We start from the raw sequence: 14,542 nt of genomic DNA on the forward strand, positions 1-14,542 counted from the left end.
TTGTTGCTGTTGTTAAAAAAGGCCTCCTAGTTTGCTCATATTGATGTGCCAGCTCGTCTCAGAGCCACAGACATCGCTAATGACTTATACAAAGATCTTCGGGTGGGAGAAAAGTCTTATCATTTGAATGTGAATCCTGCCTCCCCCTCACCCATCATAGACATCCTGCCAAGTGCGCAGGACATGATAAAATGGCCCACATTATTGAAAGAACCACAGTGTTATTTGATTAGAACTTAATTGAGCAGAGTTGAGAACATTTGTTAAAGTCCTGGAGGAAGTGCATTTGCATAATGCAGTATTATAATTTGGCTACATGGCAATTCCATTATATGTTTCACTGTAATTGTAATTGTGTTTGATGATAAAACCAGAAACAAAGGGCGCTGCTGTCCTTTTCAGAGCCGTATCAGTCAGGGATGAGCCAGTGGTCTATTATAAAGCCTTTTTTTCTCTTGCAATGTATGCATTCACCCTTTTAAACACAGCACGAGACAGTCATGCAAGGCACCAACCGGCTTGTCAGGAGCAGTTAGGGGTTCACTATCTGTCTTGCTCAAGGACACAGTGATAGGAGTGTTATAATGGAACGGGAACCTCAACATTTTCATTCCCAGACAACCACTCTACCTGCCAGAGATGGATAAATATATCTCTATTGTTGTCAAGAGCCAAACGTCCATTCACATTCAATGTGGAAGATTGCATTATGCACGTGACCTTCAAAGGCATGCAAAGTTGATGCATTTTAGCAGGTTTTAGACAGCTGTATACCACAGCAAAGCTGAACTCGGCCCAGCACACTGTAAGTCGACATTATGTTAACCCATTCAATCCGGGAACGCATCTGTGTAATTTTGTATGTCTTTGGCTATTCAAAAAATAGTAGACATACAAGCTCATAGCATGGCACCGAGTGCCATGCTATGAGCTTGTAGATCTGTCTGCTATTTTTGAAAAACTCAAATCTTTGCTTCTGGGGGGTCCCTGAAACAGTTAAAAATGTTCGCTTTAAAACAAATATATATATATTCAAAGATTTGCAAAAGAAAATCAAGATTTTTATTTTTTTTTGCAGATCTACAAGCTCATATTGTGGCACTCGGTGCAGTGCTATGAGCTTGTATATCTGCTATTTTTGAATAGCCAAAAGAAATCTTAAAATGACACAGATGCGTTCTCGGTCTTAATGGATTAAAGATTAGGCTGTCCGTGCAGTGATGGAGGATTTTCCTCAACTGTCGTCATTCACTTACAGATGTGTTAATTGTGATTGCTGCCAATTACACTGGTTAATCTATTTTAAAATTGCTTTAGAAACCCACAGCTAATAGGGTCAGGAGATGCATAATGAGGATCATGGATTTCATGAAATTATTATTTGGTTTTTTTCTTTTCCCCCCCAGCTAAAAATGTGTGAAAATTATAAACCCAAAGCTATAAGCGAATATCAGAGTTTGCATACAGTGTGTTAATAACACTTTAAAGTGGCTTCATTGTTCATTGTCAAAGAACAGGAGAGAATAATACAATGTTAGTTTTAGGTTATATCGAAAATTTGAGAATGTCTCAAGGAAATTACATTGTTTGCTGTCCCAGCATCCACAGATATCACACATATATAAAATCCTCAATGTTAATTCAACTCTGAGAGGGGGGGGGGGGGGGGGGGAATTACATGATAAGTTAAATTAACGCTGAGACTTTTATTGTTTGTTTTATGCTACACTAGAATTTTCTCATTGCTTTTTCTGAACCATCCTCTGTGGGCTCCTTGTAAATGCAAGTAATTGTGCATAAAGGATATTCCACTCTTGTGGAATAATTGTCCACTGATATATGGGGTGATCGTAATCGTGAAGTGGGACAATTTAAGCTTTGTCATTTGTAGTTTTGCATGTACGTACATTCTTAGAATATATTTTTTTTCCTGCGGCACTCAAAAGAAGATAATATGTGTAACAATTTAGAGTAACTCACATGAAGTACAAGACTACTACAGTATGTAAAGCTAATATGTAAAGCTGCACTGGTAAGATGTAAATAGAAGTGGATAAAGACAGAGAGGAGAGGAGAAGGGTATGTAATATAAAGACTGAATGTTTTGCTGGATAGTTGTCTTATCAGTATCTCTTTTTTTTTGGTGAAGATTATACATAGCAGAGGAATACAATCTGTCTCCCTCCATATCTTGTTCCTCTCCAGCTTGTCATTTATCTTCTTTCAGTGCGTTCCCTTCTTTTCACATGTTAGGTTTTTTGGTCTCTGTACCTTCCCTTGTCTGTCTGTCTGTCTGTCTGTCTGTCTGTCTGTCTGTCCGTCCCTTTGTCCCTGAGCGTGACAGTAGAGCTGCATGTTGTTGCTACGGGAGTGACAGACAGGCGTTATGTCAGTCTGCCTGGATCATCTCGGGTGCATCGGGGCAGATAAGCTTTCACTTGTTTTTACTCATTCAAACGGAAAGCTGGTTTATCGCTGTGCTCCAGGTGGGATGAGATAAGGGTGCCAGCTCTGCATCCTTCCGGGATTCAGGTGGTCATGTAAAAAAAATGAACTGAGCAAGACATCTTGCCACGTGCAACGTGCATGCTTGCTCTGTGCAGATCGATGCAGAAAAACTCCATTGCTCACATGCATCCAGGGAGGTACATACCGTACAAACATTGACACACATCAATACAATAACATTCAATCTGATATTGGTGATAATGCAAACCTCGGGACATCTGATGCTGGCCAACCTGCAGTCCACCACCGATCTCCCCGTTGACCCTCAACAGTACCGACTCTTAAAGTGAGCTCCGGGGACCCCCAGGGGTTCTTCAGGAGGTTCCAGGGCGTCCCCTATTTTACTTTTTGGTTGTTGAAAATAGCCTACAAGCTCGCAACGTGTCACTTGGGAGCTTGTAGATCTGCACAAATCTTGACAAAATATGTTCTCTCAAGGGGGATCCTTGGCACACAAATCTTGACATGGCACACATTCTTGACGTGAACATTTTTGAGAACCACCACTGCTCTACAGTTTCCTAACAAAGCAAACTGCTCAGTCTTGGATTCAGAGAACTTCACCACATTCTCCAACTTTGACAGGATCTTGTTTGTGGATTTCATCCCTGCCTTCAACACCACTTTTCCTGAGTTACTCCACAGCAAGATAACCCTGCTAGCTGTAACCTCCAGCACCTGTCAATATATCACTAGCTTCCTGACAGGCAGCAGGCTGGGCCCTCATGTGTCTGACCCCATGTCTATCAGCCCCCAGGGCATGTGTTCTCTCTCCCCTCACTCTAGTCTACTGTACAATGTTCAATGGTTCTCAAACACTTTCATGTCAAGGACACCAAATTGATATGTATTTGGCCATGGCCCCCCATTTCAAAAGATCTTGTGCCAGGGACCCCCTAAGAGAATATCCGGAAAATTATGAATAGCCGGAAAATTTAATAGGGTTTAACAGTTAAACCCTATTAAATTTTCCGGCTATTCATAATTCTGCTATTTTTGAAAAAAAAAGTTTTAGATTTTTTTCAAAAAACATTTTTAAGAATCGCCTCAGGTCTTAATGGGTTAAACTTTAAACTTTAAACTTTAAACTTTAACCCATTAAGACCTGAGGCGATTCTTAAAAATGTTTTTTGAAAAAAATCTATTAAGACCTGAGGCGATTCTTAAAAAAGTTTTTTGAAAAAAATCTAAAACATTTTTTTTTTTAAATAGCAGACCTACAAGCTCATAGTGCGGCACTCGGTGCGGCACTCGGTGCGGGTGGAAACCTCATACTGTGTCCAAAACTGTAACTTTTCAGGATTCAAATAAAAAAATACCAAACAAATTGCTGAAGCTCAAAAACAGGTCACGATGCGACGCGTTGTGAGCTTGTAGATCGCCTATTTTTGCAACTTTTAGTAGGGCATTCATTTAAGAAAAAACATAAATTGTTGAAATATGGAGATACAAGGTTTCTGCCTAGCAAAATGACAGAACTGTGCAACGTGTGTGACCTTCCACCGAAGAGAGGTGGAACATTTTGTAGCATGGTATGCTCATAACCACCTTGAGCTCATCAGTAACAAGACAGAGAAAATGATGATTGATATCATCTGGTGAACATCTACTCAGCCATCACGAAGAGTGTTCTGATCTCCTTCCTCACTGTCTGGTTCCCTCTTCACTCTCCAAGACCAGGTAGCAACATGTAGTCAGCTCTGCACAGAAAACCCTTATCTGCTCCCGGCAATCAATGACCTCTGGAGCTTACTATGAAACCGTGCTCGGGTTGTGTGTCTGTGTGTCTGTGTGCATGTGCACTGCACCTCAGTGGCTCTATCCATGGTGCTGAAACCTCTCCTCACCTCAGTGGCTCTATCCATGGTGCTGAAACCTCTGCTCACCTCAGTGGCTCTATCCATGGTGCTGAAACCTCTCCTCACCTCAGTGGCTCTATCCATGGTGCTGAAACCTCTGCTCACCTCAGTGGCTCTATCCATGGTGCTGAAACCTCTGCTCACCTCAGTGGCTCTATCCATGGTGCTGAAACCTCTGCTCACCTCAGTGGCTCTATCCATGGTGCTGAAACCTCTCCTCACCTCAGTGGCTCTATCCATGGTGCTGAAACCTCTGCTCACCTCAGTGGCTCTATCCATGGTGCTGAAACCTCTGCTCACCTCAGTGGCTCTATCCATGGTGCTGAAACCTCTGCTCACCTCAGTGGCTCTATCCATGGTGCTGAAACCTCTGCTCACCTCAGTGGCTCTATCCATGGTGCTGAAACCTCTGCTCACCTCAGTGGCTCTATCCATGGTGCTGAAACCTCTCCTCAGCTCTCTGCTCACCTCAGTGGCTACGCCAGTCTGACTGTACCACCCACTTCTCTACAATTGCTCATTCCTTTCTATTCTTCTTATTGTTATTTTCAAGGTGCGTTCGCTTCCCGTGTTCGCGCGTCTTACTTGTATACTATACTGAACATTTTAGGACGATTAATGCCATTGTTACAATTTCTTATATTGTTTAACCCTTTTAACTAAAGCTCAAATTGTACAATAACACACACACACACACACACACACCACACACACACACACACACACACACACACACACACACACACACACACACACACACACACACACACACACACTCAAAGTCAGCGAGTCGGATCCATAGGAGTCAATGGTAGTCACATTGGCATGAGATGTAAACAGCTGCCAGATGGAAGTGGCAGGAAACTGGAGACGCATAATAGTTGAAACCATGGATTTGCTTCCTTAAAGGGATACTTCACTTTCAAATAAAATAAACATTTAAAAAAAATATTTAAAAAAAATGAAAGAAGTTATGGCAAAATAAAGGCCCCCTCACGCATTAGAGTGTCCTACTAATGTGTGAGGGGGCCTTTATTTTGCCATAACTTCTTTCATTTTTTTTAAATACATTTTTTTAATGTTAATTTTATTTGAAAGTGAAGTATCCCTTTAATGAGGCAGCATAGATCGCCCCACTTTTTAGGTGGTACAGTAATTGAGACTATTGTTTGGGTACAAATGCAGGACTGTTTGATTCCATCCCTTTAGCGTGTCCAGGAGGTTTCAGAGTCCTATTATAGATAATTAATGTAACGTGTCAGGCACTCTGTCAATAGCTGTCCTGTTACCAGTGTGGTTTTAAAATGACCATATTGCAAAGACTCATTAGCTCAATATTCTTTGTGCTGTGGGAGGGTTCAACATTTTTGCATCCTATATTTTAGCTGACATCCTATTGCAGGGACTACTTGTTTTTTAGCTTGTAAAATTTACTCTAAAGGTTTTGAACCCCATTGAGGCACACAATGGATCCACATGCATGGCATGAGCGTACCATTGAAAACTTTAAGCAAAAATATGAAAAATAAATCCAGTGCGGAAAAAAACACCAAGTTGTATTGGAGAAATGGTAATGGTAAAAAAAAAAATGAAAAAATAATCAATATGTCATCCAGGTATTTCTTAGCACCTCTTCTGAAACGTTTTCTCCGGCGAACTGTCGAATCAATAGAAATCTCTGTTTTAACGTTTTTGTTTCTGTGAAAGGAAGAGGAGAGAAGACAAGAGCTGCTTTTACCCCCTGCATGCTAATCACTGTCTCTGGCAGGCAGAAATAATGAAATAGAACATACTACCGTTGCTGCCTTGTTGTTGTTGCCTGCGTTCCAATGGATAGTTATTATTCATTCACAAGCTCTTGTTAATACTTTTAATTGGTTAAATATTTATAAAACCCACATACTGACTTAACGACTTTCAACCTGGTGTTCCTGTCATTGTAGGCAAAAATGTTCCGAATTCTTCAGAATTGTTCAAAAAAGGTGAAAATACTATAGTCCTCAGCTCTATTGATGGGCTATTTTTGCGTGACACTGTCATATGACATAGTATAAAATATTGCATTCATTTATGAAAAGTAAAACATAAAAAGTTCCAATATGGAGATACAAGTGTGCGTTTCTGCTCAACCACAACGATATTTTCTGTTATCGGGCAGCCTTTGAGAGCTGATGTAAACACTTCAAAGTTCAAGTGCAAGGTTTCTTTATTGTTACATCTTGTGTACAGGCACATAAGAGTTGTTGTTTTTTTGTTCTGGTTTCTCAGACATTGTACAATAGCAGCATTAATAGTACTAATAGAAATAGTAAAAAAAATACATGTTGTCCTAGTAGTGCTTAAGGTGCTTGAAGGTGCTACGTGCACGGTTCTTACTCCTATTGTAGACATCTATTATAAACATGAGTTTAACACATAAACATGAGTTTATAATAGATGAGTGAGTGTAAAACCTCCTCTATAAGCTTTCTCTAAAACCTTCTTTATACAACTTCTCTACAAGGGACAGATGCAAAGACATTAGTGTCGGACACATGGGCACGTTTCAATGGTGTTGCGATGAGTGATGAGTGTGTAATGCGGAGCTCCCACTAAAGTACTGCCACTTTGTCATTGCCTTTGCTTTGTCTTTCTGCAGTATGTACTTTACATTAAGGAAATTGGCTTTGCTGGAGGTATAGTCTCACAGTAGCTAGACTGCTTTGATATGTCTGGGCCACAGCTATATTGAAAAGTATGACTTTAAGTAAGTATAAAGTTCAAATTATTCTTTGCACGACAAGTGTCGAACTACACGTCACACTGTGTCTCACAACGTTCTGAGCATTCATACTGGCTTCAACTCGCAGACAGCATTGGCACAACATGTAACGTGGAAGTGAATAGTGATAATGGAGCCTACTTCATCTTCCCAATCAATCAGAGTAAGCAACATTTTCTGAAGGAGTCTGCGGCCATTCATTATTCCAGAGGTATAGGCCGACTGTACTGTACGTGACACCATCTGCGATCCACATTATTATTTATTTTTCATTTTCATAATACCTTTGTCGTGTGACACATCATTCGACACTTAGCATAACTTAACCGTAAGACAAAAAAAGGATTAATGTGTGACAGACATGTGAATTGACCAACCACAGACCTCCTCAGTCCAACCATGCGGACCAACCACAGACTACTGCTATGGCCCAGCCAGAGGCTTACCTGGGTTTTTCTATTCTTCTCTAAGTGAGATTAGTGGAGATGTAGTGTGTGTCTGACCCTGTCAGTTCTCTGCGCCAACCACCCCAGACCCCACCCCAACTTCCTCCCTCATGTGTTAAATCCCTTGAAGTAGAATTATTCCTCTTTAGTGTTGTTCTTACAAGGCAGGGACTCAGAGAGAGAGAGATAGAGAGAGAGAGAGAGAGAGAGAGAGAGAGAGAGAGAGCAAACTGTGCCCTCCTGAGAACAAAGCTACTCAGGAGGAAAATAGCCCCATGTGAGGCAGGCAATGCCTCCATCAATTGCAGCTACAGTATGTACAGTATGCACGCGCACACACACACACACACTCACACACACACACACACACACACACACACACACACACACACACACACACACACACACACACACACACATACACATACTGTACACACACAGACACACAGACAGTCAAAACAACAACTCGTATCTTCCTGTCAGTTACAATCTAATACCATTGTAGCCCCTCATTGTAGCCGCTCACGTCACATTGAATCCAAGAAATTCTTAATATAGACACAGTTAAGCTACATTAAGTACATACACTCATGTAAATGGATAGTACATAAATTCCCATCATCTGCAGGAAGCGTGCATTGTGATCAGGCTAATCTTGATATCAGTGACATACAGGCAGCGCTGTAGATAAAAAGCCATAAAACGCACAATGTGTGATTAACACAGCATGGGACAAGCCAAGGGTAGGGCTCCATTTTACTGTACAGTTAGATAATACTGTTTCTGTACGCCCACATAAGAAGGAAAATATAATTCACTGGCAGTCTGCAGCAAGTTGTGAAACTGTCTATATGGCCCTGTAAACTGCAAGACTGTGCAGGAATATACCCAGGGGATCAGAAGCTCTGCAATTGTGTTATCAAAAACAAAAGACACTGATCGCTGATAACAAGATATTTCTCTCCCCCGATGAATGTGACTCATCTCACTGCCTTGTACGTCTTTGTTCCATTGTTCCATTCACTGTTGTTTGCCTGTGTTGCATTTGCCACCTGGTGAATGTTATCATCGCAGCATCCATTGTGTTTGCCGACTTTTTCTGTCATCTGTCTCTGTCATTTCAAGTTGGCACACAGACCACATGGAATCCAATTTGGTTGGAGTGGATTAACAGAACATAAATTAGCATCAGTGATTGAGAATATTTCCTTTCTTTGCGGGCTCCCGCCTGCTGGTACACTAATCCATACTTTTGTGAGCACACGCGCCACCCCATTCATGAGAGATTTCATTTAAAAAATGTTATATATCCACTTAAATAAAACATATAACAGAAGTTCATAATGTGAAGAAAAAAATGCGAGCCTTTCATAAACAAATCTTTTAGATGTGCGGATACTATATAACTTCAAAGGCATTCCACTAGATTTTTTTGTATTCAAGTAAATTACTTTTTAATCCCATTATACATGATCTCAGCTGCTCAGCAGTACTGGCGTCTTGGTGTTGTTCCATGCAAAATCCAAAAGACTATTACTATTTCATAAGGCTATCAGCTTTGAGCTTCTAAAGTCCAGAACAAGAGCTAGTAAAAAGAAAGAGAATATGTCATATGTGGCTGGGCATGGGCTGATCATGCTTTGAGTTGGTCTTTGTGGAAGGTCCAAGACCATCCTATCAGGGGGGAGCGGCACTGTACTGCTTCCATCAACTACCAAGCTGTACTAGTTCAAAGTGACAGGAGATAGGGAATAGGAGTTACACAGCATGTTATTGTTAAATATCACATCCACTGAAAGTATGGCAGTTATATTCAATTGGCGGCCGCGGGCCAAATCCGGCCCCATGCAGCGGAGCTTTCTTGTGGCCCCTGGAACACATTACATATTCCAATGTAAAAAAAAAATTACACAATTATTATTAGATGGTTGGTTGTACAGTTTTTCATAACCGTTAACTGAAGCTCGTTAATGGTTAACCAACCAATAACCCGAATGAAGGAATGTTTGGGACTCACTCAGGGTTAACTAAGGGTTAATCAACACCCACCGTTACTGCATTTGCAGTCAAGACACTGCTACAAGAACTCAAATCTTTGGTGAGTAAATTATGGAGACCGGTCACACTGGGTGGTATGTATTTCCTAATATACTACTGTAGATCTGCTGTGCTGCGTGTTGTTGTAGCACGTCTGGGGGGTAGCTAGATTAGGCTGGAGGCACCAAAGAAAGAAATCTCCTTCTACATCCATTAGCTAGTTTTGAGTGGATTCTTTCCAACTTCCATCTGCTACATCTCCATCCACTTGTAGGTTTTACACAGTATGATTCATTCGTCCTCAATAATGTCCTGGGCTGAATGATGGTCTAACTCTCCACTATTGATTAATGAAACACACCATAAGAGCATGTGCTCTTATCAGCCAGATGCAAAAAAAAATAACCTTTCCTGCATTCGTACATGTAAACACTTCACCTTGCCAGCCTGCCACCGCCGCCATACTCTTCTCACAAAGACACTTCAATGCCAGGGACCCGTGCACAGAACACACTGAAATATCTACAGTACTTCCTATTTTCTCAATATCCAAATCAATGCCTGTGAATTATAAACGACTGGCGCAGAAATTATCTTATCAAACATCAAAGGGCATGAAGTATGCAGTATGAAGCAGGCCCTAATAAGTTACTATAATGGGCATAATATCCATTGTTGTGTCCTATATACTGTAGCACACACAACAAACTATCAAACGGTTAACCACGAACACGGTCTTGTGGCCCCCGACTTCAAGTCATTGTACAATTGTGGCCAACTGCCTAATCTAGTTGAATACCCCTGAAGTATGGGTTTGCAGCAGTGCAAGTCACACTTGTACATAATAGTTTGTCAAAATAAAAAATAAAACCGTTTGCTTTGATGATTGCACAATGGTGTGTTTCAGTAGGAAAGCATTGATGTAGATCCAAAATACTGTATAGAGTGAATATAGTACATAACATGACCTGCATATCTCAAAACTTTACTCAGTGAACAAAAGAGTAAAGGTCCCCAGCACAACCTTCTTTTTTCACTTTTTTATCCACCTACGGTACTTTCCGCTTCATTGTCTCAGACATTGCTTTGGAGAGCACAGCGTATATATACTGTATATGTCTGTGGGCGGTGTGTGGGTATGGGGCCCAATGTAGCAGCAAGGGCAAGACTGTCCTGTAGAAAAAGAGGTCTGCAGCTTGGCCTTGAAAGATCGCTCTCGGTGTGTCGGCTCTTCGAAAATCTTTGTCCAGCTATCATCAGCACTGATAAATAATTTAAAATAACCTTCACCCTCATAACGTAAGACATGGCTCAAAGGGTTCATGGTGTGGAAAGAGACTCATGAAGCCACGGGTGGGGTTAGTATCTAGCGGAATATAAAGAACAGCAGTGGAGTAGAAGATGGCTCTGAGAGGCTCCGAAGCTTTGTAACAGCTGCTCCATTTCATGGCCATTGTGTCACTGTAAAGTTGACCTTCCTGTGAAGACATTCAATGCTTAACATCTACCCCTCATCTCCTTCTACCTCCGATCTTCCTCTTTCCCCTCTTACTCCTCATCATCCTCATCCTCATCATCATCACAGTCATCACCACCATCATTATCATCATCACAACCTTTGCCATCGACGTCTCAGCAACATTGTTCCATTGATGGTAACGTCTAAAAAAACATTGTGGCTAAAAGCAGCTCTAACGCTGCATGCTTCTCTCCCTCTCTCTCTCTCTCGCACTCTCTTGCTGCGAGTTGGAGATTGAATAGAGGGTCCTGATAGCATGCTAATGGCCTCTACTTGTTGCCTTGGTGACCGGCTCAAGTGTTTGTACGACCAGTGCAGTGTCCGATCGCGGCACAAATTGAGACGCAAAGTATCAGATACGATGATTAGTTCAGCCATGGTTAAGCCCCTCCCGTGATTCCACCGAACAACAATTGATTGTTTAATTATGTTGGTGATAAGTTTGATGATGAGATGTTTTGTACCTTTTTTCATCGCAGCGACGTGCCTCTGCTGCAAATTATTTCCTCCTCACGCTTGCTCTCCTTTTCTCCCCACCTCCCCTCCCCTGCTCTCTGGTTATTTGATTCTTTCATCTACTCAGCTGGCGACTTGGGATTCCACCCGTGGCTTGAATGGCAGCCTAAAGGAGAATCGGATCGAGAGTGGGATGCAGGGAGTAACACTAAAGATTGTAACACTGCTGGTAAGTCTTCTGAGTTCACTGTGTCTATTAACACCTGGCCTGAGTAAGTAAACAACTGAGTACACACATGCACATTAGCATATTCATGAGATTTACTGTTCAGCTCACATCGGCCATTAAACACAGTTTTCAAGCATCTGTGCTTCGAGAAGTTTAATGAAATCAAGTACACAAATGTCTTTTGTATAGCTTCTTTTAACCATAACGATTTGAAAGAGCATTGGAGTTCCCCCAGCCCCAGTTCATTGAACCCAGTTTAAATTGGACATCTTGGTCCAATTTAAACTGGGTTCAATGAGCTCTTATTCAATCTGCAGGCTAGGCTTATCACAGGTGAATGGAAGACTGATAAAGGGCAATACACAATCCTGAAGCACCAGACCGCTCTTTATCCACTCAACACTGCTTGGTCACAGTCTCTGGTCATTTCTCCCTGGCAAGTGGGATTTCTAAGATCCTCTTCTCCATCTCGCCCTGTGAATCTACAGCATCAAGAAGCCATTAAATTCGACGCCGCAGCACTGCGGCTTATCCTCGACACCGCTAGTTCCACAAGCAACAGTTTCTGACCCCTGTTCTCTTACCCCGCGCCTCTTTCTCTTTCCCTCTACCTTCATCTCTCTCTCTCTCTCTCTGTTCATCCTCTTCTTCACACATGATTTACCTGCACCATATTTATTCACATAAGTTCTGCTCGGCTCCCTCTTGGCAGTGCCGTTTAATCAAGTCGTTTTCCCAACCCCACTTTCACAGCCCACCCCCCTCTCTTTCTCTTGCTCTGTCCCCTTCATCTTTAGGTCTCTCCCCTCTCTCTCTCTCTCTCTCTCTCTCTCTCTCTCTCTCTCTCTCTCTCTCTCTCTCTCTCTCTCTCTCTCTCTCTCTGTGTGTGTGGCACTCCCTCTCTCATGCTCACTCACTCTCCCTCTCTCCTCTTCCAGCCATTTAATTCCACCCTGACAATTTCAACCCATAAAGAAGAGACATGCTTGGGTGCAGTAAATTTACAGTGGCAATTTCTGGCTTATGAAGCATCACCGGCCCCCATGGCACCACGTGTTACAGGTCAACAGTCATCCACAAAACTATTTAAAAAAATATATATATATGAAGATGGAGATTCACTTGGAGCACCACAGATGCTCTTAATAAAGGTGTCACCCCCCACCCCTCTCCCTGAGTTTTAAAGATGACGGAATGTATCCTCACCGCAGTTGTCGATCAGATGCCGAGGAGATTACGGAGCACCATGACAAATAGTGCGCTCGTGATTAAGTACACCGCACTGTCTTCCGAGGCCTGAGGATAAATGAGAGGGCTCGGAGACGAAAATGCACACAACGTTCACATCGCTCAGCATTATTCTTGTGCCATAATGCCTCGAGCTTACTCGCCAGAATAATATACTCTGCTCAAACTACTCATTGAGTAATGCATTCCCCAAAAGCAAAACCCCCTTCTCCTGCTTCTTGCTTGCTTTGTATTCGTTTGAACAGGAAGAGCCGTTTGTTATGGTGGCAGAGAACATTCTGGGCCAACCCAAAAGATACAAGGGATTCTCCATCGATGTGTTGGATGCCCTCGCCAAGATCCTGGGCTTCAAGTATGACATCTACCAGGTGGGAGATGGCAAGTATGGGACAGCTCTCCCAAACGGATCTTGGAATGGCATGATCGGGGAGCTCATTGGCAAGGTCAGTCATTCGAAACCAGTCCAGCTCATGTTCAGATGTCAGTTTAGAACTAAAAGCAATATGATAATGCTCAGATACTGTAGATAAAAAAGACATTTGATACTGTATGGTCAGAGCCCACACACTGTGCCTTCAAGCACGGAGGTGCACCAGTGTATAACAGTTTTTGAAGAAAATTGTTACTGCAGCCTTACAGTAAATATCTGCAAGTGTCTCTAATGATTTGTGGCATAACTTGTGCTTATAAATACATTGTGAGCCTGTGGGGAAAAAACATAGTGACAGATTGGCCACGGCTGCTCTCCTTCTCCTTGTAGAGTTCTTTGCCTCTGTCTCATCCATTATTTTTCAATCAACTTGACACCTCCGGGTGAACTATCCCGCTTACTGTACACCATGGCCAATGGCAAATGATTGCATATAAGGAATGCCCATTCACATATAATTTTATGTAAACAATGGATTGATTGATTGAATACTTTATTAGACAGAAATGTAAACATCTGCTTAAACACGGTGGTACAGTAAGACATTTAGCCCAAAAGGATAACACAAAAAAGTCCTGGGGACTTGTTTCCATTGTGGTCCTATGTATTCATTTCATCAACAGAGCATTAAATATTACACATTAATACATGTTATATTAACTAATATAAACAGCTGTATATACAGCTGAAAAAAGGGTAAAATGAATAACGGCGGTAGTGTAAAACACCTCCTTTCAAAGTGAAATAAACTTGACCTCCTGTCAGATGTTTTTTCAGGACAATTTTGAAAGAAACCAGTAATACACATCCTTTAATGGATGGTGTCAGGTTATTCCACATTGTGGTGGCGGAGTAGTAGAATGAAAATGTTCCCATGTTTGTTCTAAATTTGGGGAGAACCAGATCGTGGTCGCTCCCTCTGGTGTTGTGGCTGTGGGTGTCACTCACTTTTTGAAGAAGTTAGACAGGAATGAGGGCACTGTCTCTTTGAGTATCTTAAATACCAGTCCCATTAATATTTGTGTAACCCTGTCTTCTACTTTAAGCCA

At 41.8% G+C, this 14,542-nt stretch overlaps 1 protein-coding gene across 1 annotated transcript in view; it reads left to right on the forward strand.

Moving 5' to 3' along the window:
- The window catches only part of grid1a (glutamate receptor, ionotropic, delta 1a), a gene marked incomplete at its 5' end in the record, with an annotated part of 363,364 nt that overhangs the window by 325,058 nt on the left and 23,764 nt on the right, over positions 1 to 14,542 (forward strand). Inside the window, 2 exons of the mRNA XM_080449344.1 lie at positions 11,714 to 11,815; positions 13,309 to 13,506. Of these exons, the coding sequence (XP_080305470.1) occupies positions 11,714 to 11,815; positions 13,309 to 13,506 (300 nt within the window). The remainder of the gene's footprint in view (positions 1 to 11,713; positions 11,816 to 13,308; positions 13,507 to 14,542) is intronic.

This window comes from Gymnoscopelus braueri (assembly GCF_963280865.1).
Source record: "Gymnoscopelus braueri genome assembly, chromosome: 14".
Lineage (NCBI taxonomy): Eukaryota > Metazoa > Chordata > Actinopteri > Myctophiformes > Myctophidae > Gymnoscopelus > Gymnoscopelus braueri.